Raw genomic sequence first — 22,155 nt, 5'->3', positions numbered from 1 at the left:
CGGTGGTTATGTGTTGAAAATTAATAGAATGTTCAAGTCTTATACCTTTGAAAACGCTAGATTTTCGAATGGCCTCCGATCCTTTTTGCTCATGTGATGTAGTTCGCCATGGTTAAGTCGATTGTCAGATCGTAGGAATGTGAATTGATAATTTTATTAGAATTTAAGATAATTGTATTAAAATGAAGACGGATGGTAAATGACTATGACAAGTATGAGCCTATGTGAAGTATGAGCCTAAGAAGTAACATATACAATTGCTAATAATACTAATTATTATTATTAATTTATTATTGTAGTTAGTGGTTGTATCTGTAGCTTGGATATATGATTGCTCATCTTTGCACCACAGGCTATTATTGTAAATGGGGTCTACACCAGTAGAATATTTAATAGAGTCTTCATCAAATGCACATTTTTCTGGATTTCACATGGATGGGATGCAGGCAAAGAATTTACAAGCGGGGCAGGCAACGACTTCCGTGAATGAAAATGTTCATAAACAGCCTTTTATCATCGGTATGTATTGCAGAAAGAACATTCTTGATTACTTGTATAGTTTTGGCATGTTATCAGATTGCTATTTATAAGTAAGTTCATGTTCAATATGCTTTCTATACCTAAAAATAATAGTTTAGGCAACAGCTGTGGATGTCAATATCACCTTCACCAACCTTCCCATGAGAATCGGCTAGATGTTCAGAATGATTCCTGAAGGATTTATATATTTGCAAGCTTTCATTCAGGCTAATCTTTTCTTATGATGAAGTAACGCTGTTTTTAACAAGATTTTCTCTTAGCTGGGTATTTTCTGTATATCTCTTAGAATTTATTAGTTTCGGTTCAAATTTTATTTCCCAGTATAAGAAGAGGCCTAAAACCTTCCAAATCTCTTGTGTATTTGTTTTGATTTAGTTACTCCTCCTATCACAAAAACCGCAGGTGTCTATGCACTATATGTATAATTTATTCTTTGAAAGGCCTAAGATTGTCATGCATGCTATGCTATTTATGATGATGCTTTTCTATTATTAATTTTTATGATCAACAACCAGGGGTTGCTGGAGGTGCAGCTTCAGGGAAAACAACAGTTTGTGATATGATTATTGAGCAGCTTCATGATCAGCGTGTTGTACTTGTGAACCAGGTATCTTTTTTTCTTTGCTGACCATATTAGAATAAATTATAGAGTATGTGAATTGTGAAAGGTCTTCTTCAGATAATATAATCATCTTTCTTGATGCATACTGTTATTTTGTAACTTGTTATTTGCTAATCAACTATTGGTCTATTTAATTGCTTTTCTGCTATGTTTTGTTCATACAAGAGCTGGTTATATAAGTGATATGGTTGTTTGCAGGACTCCTTCTATCATAATTTGTCAGCCGAAGAACTTACTAGAGTTCACAAGTACAACTTCGATCATCCAGGTGAGTTTGCTACTTCAAATGACTACTCTATTTATTTTGAGGTAAAAAAGAATCATTTATCTTCTTTGTGATAGACATTCCTCATTTACCGCCTCCAATATTTAGGACTTTGGAGGGTCTCCTTACCTCTTATTTGTGTTAAATTTTTTAAACCGGCTTTAGTGTTTTCACGCTTCTTATGTAACTTCTCTATTTGCTTTTCCAGATGCTTTTGATAACAAGAAATTATTATCAGTTGTGGAGATGTTGATGCATGGAAGAGCAGTGGATATTCCAAAATATGACTTCAAGAGTTACAAAAATAATGTCTCTTGAAGGGTTAGTTCTTATAACTTACTTTAGAAATGTGTAAAAGTTTGGCTCATCATGTAAAAAGTTTATCTTTGTTGTCTTTTAAAATGCATCGATGCAGGTGTTTTCCCCCTCAATTTGACTTGTCAAACCGTTTCTCTTGATTTTCCATCTTTGCCCTGTTTGGTAGTAAAATATTCACAAACTAATTCAAATCATGTAGTTGATTTTCTTCTTCTATCAGTTGCATGCCTTCATGAAACTTCAATCATAAATTTACCCAAACATGTTGTATATACACTCCCTCTGTTTTTCTTTTGTTGAAGGCTTAGAATTAGTAAGCTTTCAGAATCCAGTATCATTCCTGTTGTCACTAAGCAGTGATGTAAAACAGAAAATGATAGAATCCAGTATCATTACAAAGCAGTGTTGCTTAAAATGCATCAAAATAGAGGGCCTGCTAGTGTCCATCATTTTTTTCCTTTTATTTCTTGCTTTAACTAGTTATGCGGCAGAAGTGCATTCATTTGTTCTTTTTAGCTATATCATTCTCTCCTGTTTCTTGTGGTGAATTTTAGTGTAATTAAGAACTTAACATAACTCAATTGATATGAGACACATGACAGGTGAATCCTTCAGATGTCATAATTTTGGAAGGCATACTCATTTTTCATGATCCATGTGTACGTGAAATGATGAACATGAAGATCTTTGTTGATACAGGTTAACAGATTCTTTTGATTCATCCATTTTATCTCTATGACTATGGTTCTTTTCTAGTGTTCAATTGAAATCGTTTTATCTTCACCAACCGTGCTATAATTCCAGTCAAAAACAAACAAGGACTAAGAGTCATTGTGTTTCTCATTCCTAAAGTTATTTGTGAGATTAGTAGATAAAAGCCACGAATCTGAATTTGAAGGAATTTGGTGCTCTTGTGGTTTATATTTCAATATGAATGAATCAGAATGTGGTTCTTTCTGCTTAACATTCATATGGTTTATATGGCATGGTGGCAGAAGAACGCGGTTCTTTCTACTTAACATTCTCGCATGCATGATATTTGGATGTGTTACTTGAAATACACACAAAGAAAGAAGCTCAAATTACCTCATTTAGTATGAATGAAACATGATTTTAAAGGCCTGTTGATGAACTCTTTTATATTCGTGATGTTTAGGGGTTGATTTTTTATCACAGAGAAATAACACAAAATATAGTCCATGGTGAAGAAACACTAACCGGACCCCGGGCAGATTACTAGTAACCTGGGGGTTAGATAGATGTTTCCCACGAGGGGTTAGACCCTGAGAAGATGGTTCTTCTGATAACCTGCAAAACAGACACCGTGAGCTTGTCACTGAGAAGGGGGGGGGGGGTTCCTCCTTGTGACCACCCTCCGGCGTGAGAATCAGACTAGATTGCTCTTTAAATATAAGTGTATATTAAGAGATTGCTAGAGCAGATATCAGGTATATTATGATGATACAAGATAAGATATGATAAGATAAGATGATCATACCATTTGTGGTATTTATAGCCGAAGGTAGGTTTCCAAGGAGGTGTGGCCGGCTGCAACAGTGTTCCTGTTCCACCAACAGTGGCCTAAGCACGTGCCCTGCTGGTAGTTGGTGGGTAGGCAGCGGCTGATAGTGACCAGGCCTGCTGTGTACTATTCCTTTTCCACCAACTGCCGGCTATGCACGTGGTATGGCAGTAGTTGGTGAGTAGGCAGCGGCTAATAGTGACATACAGTACAGGAGCATGCTGCTCGCCATACTGTTGTCAATAAGCTGTCGTATCTTTAGTCAGATCTTTTTCCCATACCTCGTCAGGTACAGTACAGAAGATCTTCCCGTATCGTACGGACTGGCTTATTTGGGCGGGAGTATTCCCCCTCCCGCCCTTGTGCGGGATTGTTCCCGGCTTTGCTTATTCCTTCAGGTGACACTGAATGATTGAGAGCTAAGTGCCTTGTGCGTGTAGCCTTGCTGCGCGGGTGGCCTTCCCTGATGGCTTGTATCCGAAGCTGCGGGAACAGGCGGAGTCCTTCACCATCGGGAGGCATTTCCTGCGGGAACAGCTTGCGTACTGCGTGTAAGGACGTCACGTCTCTGAGCATGGTTGGTCCTGCGGATCCAGTTGGTTTCTGCGCAGACGTCCCTCTTCTAGGTGAGTCTTGCGGGTCCAACTGGGCTCTGCTGGGACCTACCTCTTCACATGGCATCTTGGTTCTTTTGCTTTATAAGATGCCATCTGACTCAAGTTAATGCTACTCAAATTCATGGATTGTGCTTTTGGGTGCTTTTTACCTCTCATTTCTTCATTGACCAATCCAGGTTTCATTTAATATCACAGATTGATATTTGGTTCTTTTCTTTAATGGAAAATTTTTAACTTGTCAAGTTACTTAAATTTATTGAGTTTGTACCCTCATCTACCGGTATTTACAATTGTATTTTCAGTGCAGATGCTGATGTACGCCTGGCAAGGAGAATAAGGCGTGATACAGGCGAAAAGGGACGAGATATTAGTGTGGTACTTGATCAGGTTAGTTGATAATTCTTCTCCCTAAATAAATAGAAAAAATATCATGTTAAAGATGAAAACTTCTAATTGTATTAATTTGTTTAGTTATGACTTTAACTTATATGCAGTATTCTAAGTTCGTGAAACCTGCATTCGACGACTTCATACTTCCAACAAAAAAGTATGCTGACATCATCATACCTCGTGGAGGAGACAATCATGTTGCAATCGACTTAATTGTCCAACATATTCGGACAAAACTCGGTCAACATGATCTCTGTAAAATATATCCTAATTTATATGTCATTCACTCTACTTTTCAGGTACCACTTTCAAATTCCATGTTTCATGATCATCATATATTCCTTTTTTCATATGGTTTCCTCTTGTTTGTACTCATGCAGATACGTGGCATGCATACACTTATTCGTGATGCTCAAACAACAAAACATGATTTTGTCTTTTATGCAGACTGATTAATCCGTTTGGTTAGTTCTTGTTTCTACTGTGGGAATTTGGAAACCTCACTTATTTTATATTATAATTTGCATTATTCTAATTTGGTTTAATCAGGTTGTTGAGCATGGTTTGGGACATCTACCATTTATAGAAAAGCAGGTGGTAACTCCAACTGGTAAGCTTTTTCTTCATCAACCTTTTGAATTTGGCTAATTCACTGTGTAACTAATTATTTTGCTTCATGATATTTTTGTTTTATGAACAGAGTCCGTATACACAGGAGTAGATTTTTGTAAGAGATTATGTGGTGTTTCTATTATCAGGAGGTATCCAGACTCAAATCAATCTCATATTTTATTTTGGGCTTTCTCCATTTGTTGTTGACTTGTCAATCTGTTTCCAGTGGTGAGAGTATGGAAAATACATTGCGAGCATGTTGTAAGGGTATAAAGATCGGAAAGATTCTCATTCATAGAGAAGGCGATAACGGTCAACAGGTTTGCACCTAATATTATTATTCAGACACATTTGTTTGCATTCACCCAAATTATACACGATAAAACAAGGTTGAACTATTATTATGCAGTTAATATACGAAAAGTTGCCACAAGACATATCCGACAGACATGTTTTGTTGTTAGATCCTATACTCGGAACTGGTTAGTTTTATAGTTTTTTCAAAAATTACTTTTAATTTGGCGACCATGAGAACCTGTCCGGGAAAACTCACGTACCAGTACCCTGCTCACTAGTTATTTTAGAATTTGTTTGTGCTGATAATTGGAAGTGACGTGTTCAGGCAATTCAGCTGTTCAGGCTATTTCTTTGCTTCTAAAGAAAGGGGTACCGGAGGCCAATATCATATTCCTAAATCTGATATCGGTAAGTCAAAGTCTGTGCATAATTGTCAACCATTTGACCAAATAAGTCAAACTGATATCGTTGGGTATTAACATTTTACAGGCACCACAAGGAGTGCATGCAGTGTGCAAACGGTTTCCAAGATAAAGATAGTGACATCAGAGATAGAAACAGGGTTGAATCAAGAGTTTCGTGTGCTTCCAGGGATGGGAGAGTTTGGGGACAGATGACGAATGAACGATGATGTTAAAACTCCAGCCCGTGTCATAGAAAGATGCTTGTCTGTGAATTTTGTTTGGGTTCGGGTTTGAGGTCATTTTGGGTTCCCTGAGATTGTTACTTGTGTTTTATTGTGGATTTGGTTGAACTGAGTCATGGAAGACTTGGACTGGTATACACATTATATGGTATATTATAACAGGCTATATGATCATTTAACTTAAGCTCATGGACGACACTTGATAGTTGATCATAAACCTATATAAATATAGCATTCAAGCATATACATTGCTACTCATATCTTTACTAATAAATTAGAATAAAACATCATATTTATTTACTACGAAGTCCATTCTTTCATGTCAAATCCTTATTTATTATAAGTTCAACTGTAGTACTATACCCATACCATCTAATCTACTAATTGATATTTCTGTGATTTGTAGGGTTAAAACGCCTGTTTACTAGGGGGGTTAAAGGGCTAATGGTTTGTTTACCAGTTTAAACGTTTGTTCACAACGAATCATTAGGGCTAGGTGACTTTTATATGGTCACTGCAAAGAGTAAAAACCATGAATCGGCGAAACGTAAATGCATGTTTAATAGCTATAAAATTAAATGACTATTTAAAAGTTGAACTGATTGATGTGACAGATGTGTAAACAATGCACATCTTTGAGAGAGAAAGTCATGCAATCATACTCGAACAAAGAAAAAATCTATGAGAACTACGATAACCCCATATTATTATTATTATTATTTGCTTTAGTTGTAATATAGTACATTACATAATCGCCCATCCGCTATTACATTTAAAAACATTAATGCATTACAAATACTTTATTTCCTTTTCTCAACCTAAAGTTTGTTTTAAAAGAAATCATTTTTTTTAACAACTAAAACCATTTACACTTCGATATACTTAGTCTAATACTATGAAAATATAATTTTATATTTATTTTAAATATTTAGTTAAAACTTAAAACCAATAAACTTTAGCTCGACTAACGCTGGAAAGTGAGTAAATATTTGGGATAAAAACCGCAAGGGCTCAAGTTAGACACCGATTCCAACCGGGTTTTAGCATATTTGGCCTTTGGGCCACGTGTTTTCCTCAAAACATGAGACGGTGGCACGGTGCGCTTGAGTTCCCAACTATCTGCGATCACATACGTATAAGGTCTTCGTCTTTTACCACTAGATTAACCCAGGTAACCATGCTTTATTCGTGTTCATCTTTAAAAATATTACTTTTTTATATTTTGTGCCAAGTATAATATTACACGTGGGACATTGTCTTCTAGATAAAACCATCCACAGATCCCCTCACACCACAACTTTCCGGCCGCCGTGAACATGTCGTTCTGCTCATCTTACCGTCGCATCTCCACCAGTCTCCTCCTCCCACCACCGTCCTCAATCTTCAAAACCCATCTCACACTACCATCATCCTTCCCAATCTCACCCACACCCTTACCTAAACTCCACCTCACCAAATCCTTCACCGTCCGATCATCAACACCCACATCATCACCATCATCCAATCAAACCCGTCAACAAATCCCACCAAAGCTTCAAGAAATCATCAAACTCTTCCAATCCGTACAAGACCCTAAAGCCAAATACGAACAGTTACTCTTCTACGGCAAAAATCTTAAACCTTTAGACGCCCAGTTCAAGACTGAGGACAATAAAGTTAAAGGGTGTGTTTCCCAGGTCTGGTTAAGGGCGTATTTTGACAATCTTGATGATAAAAATGTAATCTTTGAAGCTGATTCTGATGCTTTGATTACTAAAGGGTTAGCTGCTTTACTAGTTCAGGGTCTTTCGGGCTACCCGGTTCAAGAAATTGTTCAAATTTCGCCCGATTTTATTGTTTCGTTGGGTTTGCAGCAGAGCTTGTCTCCTTCGAGAAATAACGGGTTCTTGAATATGTTCCAGTTGATGCAAAGGAAAGCCTTGATGTTGTATGTTGAAGCTGAGAAAGGAGTTGAATTAACGAATGTTGGGAATGTTGAGAAGGCGGAAACGAGTGGTTCGGGTTTGGAAAGTTCGGATTTTGAAGTGAGTAATGATTCGGGTGTCGAGGTGTCGGATTTTAAAGGTTCGGGTTTAGGGAGTAGAGGGGAGAGGATTAGGGAGATTTTGAGTAAGGAGTTGCAGCCGGTTGAGTTGGAAGTGGAAGATGTGTCGTATCAGCATGCGGGTCATGCGGGCGTTAGGGGTAGTGATGGGGAGACACATTTTAATCTTAGAGTGGTTTCTAAGGAGTTTGAAGGTAAGAGTTTGGTTAAGAGACATAGGCTGATTTATTCGCTTTTGGATGGTGAGTTGCAGAGTGGATTGCACGCGTTGTCGATTGAGGCAAAGACGCCTGCTGAAGTTGGTCTTTAGGAGAATGATGATATACCTTTTGTCTTGATTTAGTTTATGTTATAGCCATGAGAATTTTCATATCATTCTTGAATATGCTGTATGATTCTATTGCTTTATTCGATATTAGGTAATGCATAATGTTACACATGTAGATGACCAGTATGTTTAGCACTTTAGCATGAAACCTCATTTTCATTGTAGACTGGTCTAATGTTTCCTGCTCTTGATGTTGTAATCATAAATCTTAATGCTTGATGATATTTAATACTCAAAACAGTACATCAAACTGGATGTCTAAATATGGCAGGTCGAGTCAAAATTGTAAAAGTAAAATGGTCTGCCTGAATACGAAATTGACTTCATAAATACATACATGAATTACAAGAAAATATTCACTCATTTTTTACATGTAAAAAGTAGTTCTAAATTATGAAAAGTGGAAAAGGCAGTTCGTATCGAAATTGAAGCTCCGGATGTTGAAAACTGGAAAGCCTTTTGACGGCTTGTCACATGATCTAGCCCGTCAAGACCTTCCAATTCATTACTTATATGCCCATAAATCTAAACGTAGTTCAAGTTACGTCCTTTTATAAGTTGGGTCGTTTTTTCCCCTTCCAGCTGATCTAAGTACGAGTCTGCTAACTATTGAGCCAGTCCGTATCAGTAGTCCTCCCTCACTTCCGCATTTGAACCAAAAATACCCATTGTTTTGATCCAAAAACTGCTTTAGAATCTTGCTTTATCTTTATGTATATTGTAGCATTTGTAATAAATTTCACAACTTTAAAGTTTGTACCTTGTAGGTTCACACAAAAGCCAAAACTACACATCTTCTCCAGCATGATATCTGCTTTATGCTTTCATTTCATGTTCTCCAATAATCTTGCTTTCGGTAATGAGTGAAGTGTAAAGACACCCAAGATCTCATTTTTATCAGTTTCTTTGACAGCCACCTCATAGTTCAAACTTTTAACTTTCATCTGTCCTCACTTCTGTACAAAACATAGTTGAGTGAAACACAAAGCCGAGTAAATACCGCCTTGTATACAGATTTTTAAAGGTTTTTTGTAAGTGTGTATATATATATACTATATAGTGCACAATTGTCGATTATACACACGAAATACGATTGAACCTAGTCGATTTATATCTCAGTTCAAACTATTGAATAAAAGCAAAAGTTGAAAAGAGATGAATAATAAATAATAATGATTTCATCTCCTAGTTGTGCATCTTCTTGCCATGAGGTTTCCGGACGGTGGACTGCTCATCTGCAACTCGCATTGGCTACGCAACCAATAAGTGAAATGAATCAACCCGAAACTCACCCTCACTCTAAACCTCCCCTTCACAATGTACATAACCTTATTACTCTGCACCTGCCTTCTAAGCTCCATAACATGATTCATTGGCAGCGACACGAGGCTCGATATGAAATGAAGCTGGACAGTACCCGTCTCTCTTTGCCTTTGACTGAACGGTTTGATCGTCTGTTTTGCGATCACACTGTTTTCAAAATACAGTTCTAGAGCCGCATACTCGAACCTCACGTTGAGTTTTCTGTTAGGATTTGTGAAGTTTGCAGTAAAGGTGAAGTCTCCATTGAAGTTCCCGGGTGAGTCAATGTATATGACGTTGAGATTCGCATGGTTGGTGTCGAAGACAGGGTTTTTCGGTTTGATCACTAGGAATATGATTAAGGTTGTGATCCCAAATAGGATTATGAGTATGCTGAAGATTAGACATACAATCGCGCAGCACCAAATGGCAGGGTCGGTTCGTCTATGGTTTCTTAGTAGGAGTCTGTTTCTTGTTTTGGGGAAACTTTCATAAAGATAGTCTGGTGTTTGTGTTTGTTCTTGTATATGTGTTGGTGTCATCATGATATGTCTTGAGGGTCTTACGGGTGTGGCGGCTCGGGAGTGTGGGTCGGGAGTAGAGTACAAGGACGGCGGTTCGGGTGGTTCGGGCAGGGGCATGATGTTTATGAGAGGGAAAACCACTACATGAAGGAATGAAGGAAGAGATGAGATGAACAATATTATGTATGCATGAATATGAATAGAAAATAGAGTTTAAGAAGGTGGGATTAGATTAAAGTAAAGTGGAAAGTAGGCTGATTGAGTGAGGTGGTGGGGCCATGCTGAATTTGAATTTGAGAGATTATATGAACTTTTTGAAAGTAGGATTGAGATTGGATGAATGGTTGTGATTGATTGAATGATTCTTGCTAGTTAAGAAATTGGCATGGAGCCAAGGGACAGACAAGCAAATTATTGGGAGACTAGCATTATTATTTGGAGGTACATAAAAGTATGAAAAAGGTGTCCCTTTGATTATTGTGAATAGAGGTGTTAACTAGTGTTTGTGGGTTGGGTTGAGTTGGGTCCAACACCACACCAACCCAATATTTGAACAAAGAATAATATTATGTCAGACATATAAACCCGAACATTACATGGATATACATAGGTTTAACACGAGCATAGCCCTTTAACAAGATATTTTTTTAACTAATTGGGCCGGTTACTTAATGGTTAAACGAGTTGTGCTTTAATTTACTAACCTTGAATTGGGTCGATTGTCTTTGAGTTGCAACTTGGGTCGGAAACCTAACGGATCATATTGGGCTTGTAAACATATGTTTCTAATCGGTTGGATTCGTCTAATGCATTTAGCTGAGCCATAATTGGTTTGATCTAATTGGGGTCTTGTGTTCAAGTAGCCTAATTAGGATTTAATAGTTACTAAATATATCGGCCAGACTAAGTCCACTGAATTGGGCTTTCAACAATATAATCACATATTAAGCCAGTCTATGTCTAAGTTGGGTATAGTCAAAATAATTAGATTTAATTACAAATAAAAACAATATTATGTAATTACTAATTAGTCATCTCTAACATAGTGTGTGTGACACACGTATAATCACTTAAGTATCAAGTACACACAATCAAGGTAGTCTAAAACTCTAAATGGATCTTAGTCTGTCGGGCCCTAATAATTAGTTGGGCCAATCACAAGTTATAACTATTTGGGCTTTACCCCATTGGGCCTCAATATTTTAGTTGGGCCAGCATCATAACAAGTCCATCAGACATCAAAGCATATGGATTATCATAAGTTGCACATGAACATTTAAGCACTTGTTATGGCATAATATGACTTTATTTAACCTAAACTAAATTACTAAAACGTTACAAGACTCATTAGTTTGCTTATTATCATACAAATGACTTGTAATAACCTAATATGACTTTGTGAACCTAAACCAATTCACTAACACACTAAAAGACCCATTAGTCTGCTAAGCATCATATAAATGACTTGTTGTGATCTAATGTGGTTTTATGTGCCCTAAACCAACCCAATAACATGCTACAAGGCTTGAAGAGGTATGTACCCGCCTCAACACCGAGCGAGGCGGGTCAACCCACAAGATATAGACAAGAGTTTTGAAATCAAGACATTACGAAGTCACAAAGCCAAAACCTATGCGCATGGCGCATATCACATATGCTCATGCATCACATGCTCAGGCATCATATGCCCAGGCACCACACATGCTCAGGCATCATATGCCCAGGCACATATATGCTCACGCATCACATATGCTCACGCATATCACATATGCGCGTGGCGCATCAGCGCGCGGCGCATATCACATGCTCGTGCATACCACATCTGCGTATGAAACATCTGCGCGTGAGAATAAAGAGAAGACCTCGCGCATCCTCAGGATTGGCGCATATCACACATGCACATAATCAACCTCGTCCTTATCCAAATCAGGATTAGGGCAACCTTGATTGTGCACGTCAGACAACCTTCCAGAAGGTATCTTTTTAAGGAATAAGAATATGCTGATGTTGACAGCTGCCAACGAAATGTGGACAACTCAGCAAAACCCATGTGCTACCACGTGATTATAACCAATGAAAAAGCACCAGGTGTCCCAGAGGACACGTGGCGCAAAGCAATTGGAGGAGGCCAACAAGGCCCTAATTGGGTCTGAGCCCAATCATGGGAAACCCTAGCACTATAAATACAGCATCAACTCCACAGGGAGACATACAGTCACATCCAATATCATCTGAAACAGACAATAACAGAGTATTCAGCAATTAAGCAATACACTCTAAATTCCTTACTCTCACATATTATTATCTTCTCCCACAAATACTTATTCTCACACCGGAGGGTTACCCCAAAGAGGACCCCTCTGTCCCTTTCTGAGGGGTAAGTTTACGGTGCTGTTCATTTTGTAGGTGGAAGAACCCAGATTCAAGAGAAACCATCGGTGAAATAGCATAATCACAACCGAGGATTCAAGAGAAACCATCGGTGAAATAGCATAATCACACCCGAGGAAAGTAGATCGTCTACCAGTGAGTCGATCCACGCTTCTTCAAGGCTTATTAGTGTACTAACCATCATAGTAATGACTATAAGTGTACAAATATGTAAATAGGTACAAACGCTATAAGGGATCCACACAAACTGTTAGTCCAAATTGATCCTAGTTCATATAACTATTTCATATATGTTAGTTAATATTTGGTGCACAGTAGTTATTTTCTCTTTTACGGCCGTTGTCAAAAAAAAAAAAAAATTTGAGGTCATTGTCAAATTCAATTGGATGTAGTGTCAAAGTGTTTTTTGAGGTTGTGACCAACCCATCCCTAATACTTGAGTTTTCACGTGCCTGCACACCTTTTAACATTAAAATAGTATAATAAAAGCTTAATATGCTGGATGTGTACTTTCTTTTTCTTACAAATGGAATTGTCCATTATAAGTTGTTTGTTTTACACCTATTTTGAAAGGAATCAAGAAGAGCCTACACACAACACATTTCATTCACAAAACGTGTTTACATATGAGTCATCATGATCATGGTAAATGTCGTAGAAATCTAGTTGCTTTCGGTTATTTACGATGTTTTCAACAACATTGTTTTGGTCTTGACACGTATAAATGGGGTGCCAAATCCATAAATATTTGATTAACAATATGAACCCTTGTGAGAAAACATGTAAAAGATCTAATTGAGTGTAAAATCCATCAACGGTTGAAACTTTCTAAGTTAATAGATTAAAAAATAAATGTTCTTAAAATAAACATATCAGGGACTGATAAAAAACAGGAATAGTAATAATATAATAATAAGTGACGTTAAGTGTAAACAAATATATACATTGATCGCATTATGCATGTAAGAAGTGCACATGACATTCATATAAATCAACTTAATAAGATCTTTTTTCTTATTCATCAACGCCGATAACAATTTATATGTATATCAAAACCGTCCTTACTGAAACTTGTCTTATTAAGTTACTACCTAGCCCTCATCACATCGCACATTTGGAAGGCTTTATGGACGTGCTCATCACAAATACAGTATCTTCCTATGTGGCCCATAGGACGTGCGCTAAACACCAGGCAAATGAACCCCTACAGGCATACATTGGCCATGCTCAAACTAACTAATAACGCATATATTTGTATTTTAGAAACCTACTAACTTATTGTTCGATAAAAATTATAAGGTAGGTATCTTGTTTAACAAAATTAAAAGGCATCTTAAATAACTTATGGTCATGCGTCTACATAATTTGATTATGGTAAACATTTTTTAAATATAATTGTCATATCTATTGCTTTAAATTAGTATTTATAAAGCTAAAGCAATAATTGATTTGATTGCTTGAAGACTATTAGCCATATTTTACTAAATCAACTTCCAAAACGGGAAGATATTTATAATTACATATTATTAAAATAGTTTGCGTGATTCACAATCCAACTGATGTCATGAAAAAGATTCAAATACCTCCCCTCATCTTTTCTTTTATCCATTAACCCACCACCAACTTTTACTTTTCCTTGGTGGATTGGTTTTCAAGAGATGCTTTGCTTCTAAATTCTAATCACCATTGGCGGATCCAGCATACAAACGGGTGGTTCCCCGGAACCACCCGAGTTTCGAAATAATAGTGTACGGATATATAGAAGACGCGTAGGAACCACCTTATAAATTAAGAGGGAACCACCTAAAAAAAATTCATGGATCCGCCACTGCTAATCACCTAAACACATGGACATGTTTCTTTCTTTGCACCCACGTTCGTACAAGGTTTATATCAAATCTAATCATAAATAAAACAATTAATAAATCATTGAAAATGTATTATGAAAACAAGTTACGATGTAAAATCAATACCGTAGAATATACCGTATTCAGACGAAAATATAAAACGATACAAATAATAATTGCTTTTAGTTACACTTTTAAGTAATTTTCGTGTTTGTTTTTATCTACATAGCTATACAATACGTGAAACTATTTCGAAAATCTACATGACTATTTTTATTTATCGGATATTTATTTTGTTTCACATTCCACCTTTTTGTTATCCACTTGAAATCTAAGAAAATAAATCGGAATTTTTACATTAAAGCATTTTCAATGATACTAGAATATAAAACAGTTTATGCAAAATATTCACATGTTTTATTCGGCTTCATTTATACAGGCAGTCGGGCCCCACTATTGGGACACCGGATCGCATCTATAAGAGTCGTAGGGTCATACGACTCGTATAGGTGTTAGTTATTGTCAGATGTCTTGACCGATTAAATACGAGTCATGTCGAATCAATATCAATCGTATACATGTATATGAGTCGTATGGCTATTCAATTTAAAAAAAAACAAAAATAAAAATTTACGAGTTTAAACTTTGAATGACTGTTTTTCAAACGACCATGTTCTAACAACTAGTTTTAGGGGAGATATTATGTCAAGTTAAATAGCTAATGGAATCTTGTATCGTTTCAAACAATTTTCGCCACATTAAGCGAGAAGAATCTTTAACGACGGGAAATAATGTTGCTTTTTATACAACTCGTATAGAGTCTATAAGTCTACCGTCTCTGTAAAATATCATGTATGGAAAAATAATACGACTCGTATAATAGATATATAGATAAATGAGGTGGGTGTCGAAATATATCCCTTTTGTCGTTGTATGGAAATCGATTGACGAAAGTTGAGTGCAACCAAAAACGACTTTAAAACGGCATCATCATCATCATCATAATAATAATAATCAGTGAACTATCTATCCATCGTCAACACCACCAACCACCATTGGCTGCTGCTACTATACAAACAATTAACATCAAACATCACAAACCCATCAATGGCGTAAATCCAAATTCAGATTCTAAACCTTAACCCACAACCTGGGTATTATACTCGATTCTTAATTGTTTCCATGATTTCACCAAGATGACCGATAACGCTTACCGTGTTGACACCACTTCCCGCCTAGCTCAATGGCGTATTGACAATTTGGCTTCTTGTACTTACAGAAAGTCTGATCCTTTCAAGATCGGAAAATGGAACTGGTAAAAATTTATTTTTTATCCATGTTTAAAGCATCAAAAGGTTTAATTTTTACTTCAAGATTATACCCTTTGAAGCAATTGATTTAGTTTTTGTGGGAATCTTGAATTTGTGATTATTAATGCTTTGCTTTTGTGACATCATATCTAAAATGATCAATGTTTAAAGCATCTAAAATTTTAATTTTTACATCAAGAATTTACCCTTTGAAGCAATTGATTTAGTTTTTGTGAGAATTATAAATTTGGGATTACTAATGTTTGGTTTTTGTGAGAATCTTGAAGTTGGTAACTTTATTTTCCCACAATGTTAAAAACATCAAAAGTTTGAATTTTTACATTAAGATTATACCCTTTGGAGGAATTGATTTAGTTTTTGTCAGAATCTTGAATTTGGGATTATTATTTATTAATGTGTGTGTTTCTTGATCAAATGAAGGCGATTGGTTATAGAAAAGAATTGTAATTTGTTTATAAAATTGTACCCGGAGATAACGAGTTCAATTAAAGATGGTCCTCCGATTGCTTCTTTCATCATTCGGGTTGTTTCGTTATTCGGAGGTCGTAAGGCTTTGGTTCATCCAGGTATTGACTTTGACTATAAATTAGTCAACTTTATGATCCAAGATCATTAATTGCAGCATTCTTAACAGCTTAATTGGTGTGATTTGTGGAATTGTTTAACATACTTGGTGAATTTGATAACAATGGTTTTATGTGATTGCAGAAATTAGGGATAAGCAGTTAAAAAACAGTGAGGATTTCGTTTGGGCGCTTGAGGTTCCGCATACAGGAAAATTCATCATTGATCTTGAATTTCTTGATCTCAAGACTGCATCTGCAAATGTAATTCTGATTTTTTTTATTAAGTATATTAACATTAAAAGTTGGTTTTTAAGCCGAAAGTTATGACTTTGAGCATCTAAATGTGTTTTCGGTTGACAAATTAACTTTTTTAGTCTAGTAGTTACATATAATTAACGGGTCAAATATTAACGTGTATGTTACCTTAATGACTTAATGTGACATGATGCAACAGGGAGGTGAATCTTGTTCCGTGTGGACCGAAAGATTTACACAAAATGATTTAAGATCAACCGCAATTTCCTCACTCGGAAGAATGTTATCAGAAAGTATTCACACAGATATCATCATAAACGCATCGGATGGAAGCATAGGGGCCCACCGGGCCGTCCTGGCTGCCAGGTCACCGGTCTTCATGAGCATGTTTTCCCACGACTTAAAAGAAAAGGAAATGTCCATAATAAACATAACCGACATGTCAATTGATGCCTGCCAAGTTTTCTTAAGCTACATATACGGTAACATCATAGATCAAGATTTTCTTGATCACAGACTCGACCTTCTTCGAGCTGCTGATAAATACGATGTTATGGACTTAAAAGACGCATGTCACGAAAGTTTGTTACAAGATATTGACACGAGTAACGTGCTTGAACGGCTTCAAAGCGCTTCTTTGTATCATCTGCCAAAGTTGAAGATATGTTGCATGCAGTATCTTGTGAAGTTTGGTAAGATATATGATATTTTAGAAGAATTCAACAAGTTTATACAGTCTGCTGACATGGAATTGGTAGCTGAAGTGTTTAATGAAGTGCTATCGGTGTGGAAAGGTTTCTGAGTAATTTGCTCAGGCTGGAAATATAAATAGATATATACATATGTGTAACATTATTCTTGTGCCAAGATATGTTTGGTACGTAATTTGTGGCGAATTGCAGTCGGTTTATGTAACATGTACAAAATAGTTTGTTAAATGAAAATATATACTTGAATTGTGTTTATGATTACTGACCTTCATAGGACCTTAGCTTGATGAAGTGGCTCATGGTTCCAAAACAGTTGTTGCTTGAATCATGGGTCTGAGTCTGTTTGTTTGTCATGTTTCATGGAACTTCAAAGGAGAGAGAAGAAGAGAGGTGATTTTTGGTTTTAAGGTATATGGGATTATATATAAAGTGGAATATAATGAAGCACCTTTTTTTCATAAAGAAAGGATATTCCTTGAGACTTTGATACAAGTTGGATTCTTGGGATGCATCTTCATTAGCTGAATGACAAATGAAAGCAAGTTAATGTAAAACCTGGATTTATTGCAACCAAAATTTGCTGATGTTGGAGCAAGTTAGTTTGTATTTCTGCTTCTATCTTTTCTTTTCGAGAGGCGAATTAAATTAATGTTATTGTTTCGACGAGACTCCTTTTGTTGAGAGGTTATTTTAACAAAGTATGAGGTAGAAACATGGTTGGTCTTAGGCACGTTTGGTGTGTGAGGCGGTTGATGTGTGGTGATGACGCAAGCACGCAACATAAATCGCTTGAGGCTTGGCGTGTATACGATCATTAATCATTTGAAGATTGTGTGTCGCCACGCTTCTCATCGAAGTTACTAAACAAGGGGGAGATAATGAAAGGAACCATCTTTGGTCACCGGAGTTATGGGAGATAGCCGGAAACCTTTCTCTGACAATTATATTAAGTGTGAAATGAAGAAATATCATTCGATTGCTTTCTTGGAATTTAAATAATAATAAAATAATAGCCATATGTTTTTTACCACACCGTGTTAAAAATTTTACTTCAAAACCGGCCTGAACATTTTTGTTATGTAACGTAATGAAAAAAGATGGAACACCTTTTTTCTCTTTATTTGTACAAATCTCACCTAAGGAAGAAAAATTAACGGAAATATGTTTGGTGTTGTTCCGTTTCAAGATTTTAAACCCTCAATGCCATCTAATTTTGTACAACGGACAATGCACCGTCTCTTTGCGTGTATGATTAGGAATGATTGATTCATGTTTATGTTAAATCGAAAGTACTTTTAGGTTTATAATTGAGTTCAGGGACAAAGATCGATGGCATTGGATGGTTGGGGTTTGGAGATGGGCTTTCGTATAAATACATTGAAGTATAAGTTTGATCCATGGATTCTCCATTAGCCTACAACCGTAGTTTTTTATTTTGCTTTCATATTTGTGATTATCGTTTTTCATTTAGGATTAATTTCAACATAACAAAATCCAATTAGATTTCATATATCTATCCTAAGTTAGTAAGTTTCATATAGAAATATTTCAAGCCTAAAGAGAAAAATTATCACAAATATAAAAGCAAAATTAAATCCATTTTTTTGAACCAATAATAGAAAGTATATCAATATTCAATAAGTGGCATAAATTAGTTATTTTAAAATTCACGTACAAATAGTCTCTACATCAAAAGCAAACAATTTTATTGCTTTTAATCGACAAAAGCAAGGGAAATTAATTAGGATGCAATGCTTAATTGTTGTAACTATATTTTGAAGAATTCATAAAACAACATAAGTGTTCACAAACACATGTAACGGTCCCATAAGGTTTGAGATACGGACATTGTCACAACACACAAAAATTTTCACAAGTTATGGTACCGTAGTACTATTGTAAAAAACAATTCTGTCAATTAAATTCCCGCCGCAACACGCGGGTTAATCTTGCTAGTTATGACAACATTTTGAAACGTATAATACAACTGAAAGGACAATTGATATAGAATTGAAAGCTAAAAAGACCATTGCAATTAACTTCATACCACCAACCATCCTTTAACGTGGGCATCCCTTTTAACTTAAGTGTACATGATTCAGTTCAACCTCATTTGATGAAAATTCAGAACCGAACCACTAACTACGACTTCATGGAACAAATTTTTCTTCCGGAACATAAGATAGTTTATGATTACAATACATGTTATGAAAAATAAATACAATCAATAAAAGCTAAACGTACAATTTGGTTCGAGTTCCAAACTGCATCAAACCTGTCCAACCATCCAAAATGATTGAACTTGATTTGATTCAGACGTTTCAATGGTTAACCGTAACGTCTTTGAAAGAAACATATAAAGAGCAACAATCATTAAACTTCAATTCTGCATATATAATTTAATTCAACAATCCGAAAAAGAAGTACCTTAACAATTCATATAACTGATAGAAGAACATTGCTTGAAATTAACATGACGACAAAACCCTAACGAAAATTAACAACTAATGCAAATGTTTGTACGTCAGTCAATATCATCAAAAGCCTTGCCCAAAACACTAAATCCGACAATGACACAGATTATGATCACCACGAGGATCAAACACGTACATATCACACATGTCTTTATACAACTAAAACACATCTTCAAGATCTCACAATATTCCGATGTCAACACAATTGATAACGGCAGCCAGTGTATTGGCTTCGGCCTTTCGTTGCTATTTATAATAACAAAATTTCTTTATTTTCCTTCACGTTATATTTTGACAAATAGTTTTTTAATGATATATTAATTATATATCATTTAAGAGATAGTGTCTGAATATGTACCCTATTTGATAAGTTTTCATCATTTTAAGGATTATAATTCATTCTTATGATAGATAAGAATTATACGTTTACGAAATAAAAACACAACTACTAAAATAGCAACCTTAGCAAAAAAACACATTGCGTTTATTAGTGATAGTATGGGTTGGACTCCATTCTTATCACGTATGCCAGCTCGAATATTTATTATAGAGGGGGAGGGATATGGACATTTGTTGAAGATTTATAAACAAAAATAACACATCTCAATCCTCCGTTTATTTTAATTTCAAGATTTTAGTAGTTCATACCTATTTTTAATGAAATAATCTACTAAAATAAAATGGGTGCTTATGTAAATAAGGATCTTATGCAAAGGAGACGCCAAACTCGTTGAACATTATTTAAATTATAATAAACTAGATAACAACCCGCCGCGTTACGACGATGGACACAAATTTTGTTGGTATCAGCTAGGTTCGTACATATACATACATTAACCAGAAAAAACAAATTAGTAAACATCTAGTATAGTAGTGATACCCTTATAGCATATGATACAAATATTATACATATTTAAAACAACGTTTATTTGGGCGATAAAACATATTCGTTGCATTTGTTCGGGACCATCTACGTTTGTTATGTTTCGGAACTAAACCTAAAAAATAGTTAAGTCAAGTTACCATTATTAAGACAAAAACATTGGCGTTATGGCAACAACTCGATGCGAATTCCATCGGTATCAATTAGGTTCATTACATGTACGAAAACTAAACATAAAAAATAATTTTGTCATATTTAAAAAAAATAAGCAAATAAAACAAAATTAAAAGACCTAATCATTACATAGATGGATAACTTGAAAAAAAGCCAAAAAAAGATGAAAACTATCTTTAAAGAGGGACTTGAACTTGGGCAAGGAAAAGATTTGGGAAGCTTTACATCAAACCAACACAACAATTTGAATAACTCTTGAAACTAATTATATAAACACTTAAAGTCTTACCTAAAACCTTGTGGCACCAAAATTCTCATTTATATACATACATACATATATATATATATATATAGCAAATTTTATCAGCCTATCAAATATATACTTTACTATAAAACGATTACAATAGAGTGGCAGACAAACGGGCAACAAGCTGCGCCGCACCCCCCTTTTGAATAGCAAAGCCAATCCTGCTAAAAACGAAGTTTTGGGACCTAGAAGCTGAAGAGGTTCCGTGTACGACTCGCTGAACCCTACTCAAAAATTTCACAGCCTCTAGGGCCAGGAAACCAAATGTATCAAAGGCAAATGGTAGAAAGACATGTTGATTATCTAAACAAGCTTTCTCGTGTTTAACAACTTTGCTCGATTCAGCCTTCAACGCAGCCTGACCCACAACAAACCCACGGTCCCTGAGCCCAACAAGAGGAGACACTCCTGTAAGATCCACACAGGCGTGTTTCCCCCCTGTCCACTCGAACACAAGAATATCAGCTGGTCGTAAAGTGGACCTCCCTTCAAGAGGATCCGTGAGAAAGTTAACAGGGGCCTCCTTTTTAGCAGAAATCCCTGCCCGTTTAAGAACATCACACAGAACATCCCTAACCAAATCATGTCTGTATTTAAAGCCAGACAATTCTTTGCAATGCACTGCATGGTCACCAAAAGAATCCAAACAGACCTTGCGACAAATTGGGCAAGGTTCATCAGTCGGGAACATAGGGATCATTAACCGGTACTTAATGATAGCCCGATACTCCAAACCCGACATACGTTAGCCTAATCCTTCAATGGGGATGGCCGTTAGAAAATCCTGAGCCCGAGGAGCCCGAAGGCATTCAAACATCGCCTTTTGGCGAGGGGATAGATCAAACTTCACTTCTAAACTCTTGACGATTCCACTAAATAAGGCACTCGCCACAACATGTTGGGCTTTAGGGGGGGGGGGGCGGTGTCCTTATTAGAGAACCGCTAAGATCAAAATCTGGAAGTGAAGTACGTAAACGATCCATCGCACACCCATAATCAGAGTCCAACCCATAAATATCACAACCCCGAAGAATATGGTCTTGCAAACACCACGACTGTGCTCTCGAAGCCACAAAAGCATATGTAGATACATCCTCGGCCGAACAGAGACCCAAACCCCCATAACGGGTCAGAAGTGATGCCAACCTCCATTGGAGATCCCCAAAGAACGGACCTCCACCAACCACGAT

General features: G+C 36.3%; 2 protein-coding genes and 2 pseudogenes across 3 annotated transcripts; 3 read left to right on the top strand and 1 right to left on the bottom strand.

Annotated features, from left to right (window-relative positions):
• The first annotated feature begins 355 nt into the window (after positions 1 to 355).
• On the top strand, positions 356 to 5,952 carry LOC143571464 (uridine kinase-like protein 4; annotated as a pseudogene). The gene is made up of 14 exons (XR_013142101.1): positions 356 to 519; positions 1,056 to 1,147; positions 1,361 to 1,430; positions 1,636 to 1,748; positions 2,348 to 2,444; positions 4,192 to 4,271; positions 4,379 to 4,573; positions 4,655 to 4,738; positions 4,824 to 4,884; positions 4,975 to 5,035; positions 5,113 to 5,206; positions 5,296 to 5,368; positions 5,509 to 5,591; positions 5,673 to 5,952. The product of XR_013142101.1 is annotated as a uridine kinase-like protein 4 (transcript).
• A 1,081-nt stretch (positions 5,953 to 7,033) lies between these two features.
• On the top strand, positions 7,034 to 8,457 carry LOC143571478 (sufE-like protein 1, chloroplastic/mitochondrial pseudogene; annotated as a pseudogene).
• A 578-nt stretch (positions 8,458 to 9,035) lies between these two features.
• Positions 9,036 to 10,163, bottom strand: LOC143571463 (uncharacterized protein At1g08160-like). The gene has a single exon (XM_077056879.1). It carries the CDS (start codon positions 10,142 to 10,144, stop codon positions 9,380 to 9,382), a length of 765 nt encoding a protein of 254 aa, XP_076912994.1. The 5' UTR covers positions 10,145 to 10,163; the 3' UTR covers positions 9,036 to 9,379.
• Positions 10,164 to 15,266: 5,103 nt separating this feature from the next.
• Positions 15,267 to 17,382, top strand: LOC143571477 (BTB/POZ domain-containing protein At1g55760-like). Its single transcript, XM_077056890.1, has 4 exons — positions 15,267 to 15,580; positions 16,017 to 16,162; positions 16,305 to 16,423; positions 16,617 to 17,382. The coding sequence occupies exons 1-4, from the start codon at positions 15,462 to 15,464 to the stop codon at positions 17,217 to 17,219; spliced, it is 987 nt and encodes a 328-aa protein (XP_076913005.1). The 5' UTR covers positions 15,267 to 15,461; the 3' UTR covers positions 17,220 to 17,382.
• Positions 17,383 to 22,155: the final 4,773 nt, after the last annotated feature.

The sequence above is a fragment of the Bidens hawaiensis genome, unplaced genomic scaffold, assembly GCF_021521415.1.
Source record: "Bidens hawaiensis isolate Kalapana, Puna unplaced genomic scaffold, B.hawaiensis_p1.1 tig00025381_1, whole genome shotgun sequence".
In the NCBI taxonomy this organism is placed as follows: Eukaryota; Viridiplantae; Streptophyta; class Magnoliopsida; order Asterales; family Asteraceae; genus Bidens; species Bidens hawaiensis.
The sequence above is the reverse complement of the archived record's forward strand: the minus strand, read 5'-3'. Positions and strand labels throughout refer to the sequence as shown.

Bases quoted from the DNA above. Each gene is read 5' to 3' on its own strand.
- LOC143571477 (XM_077056890.1), top strand. From the start codon at position 15,462: ATGACCGATAACGCTTACCGTGTTGACACCACTTCCCGCCTAGCTCAA. The intron at 15,581-16,016 runs GTAAAAATTTAT...GATCAAATGAAG, and splicing joins AAGATCGGAAAATGGAACTG to GCGATTGGTTATAGAAAAGA. The intron at 16,163-16,304 runs GTATTGACTTTG...ATGTGATTGCAG, and splicing joins TAAGGCTTTGGTTCATCCAG to AAATTAGGGATAAGCAGTTA.
- LOC143571463 (XM_077056879.1), bottom strand. From the start codon at position 10,144: ATGCCCCTGCCCGAACCACCCGAACCGCCGTCCTTGTACTCTACTCCC.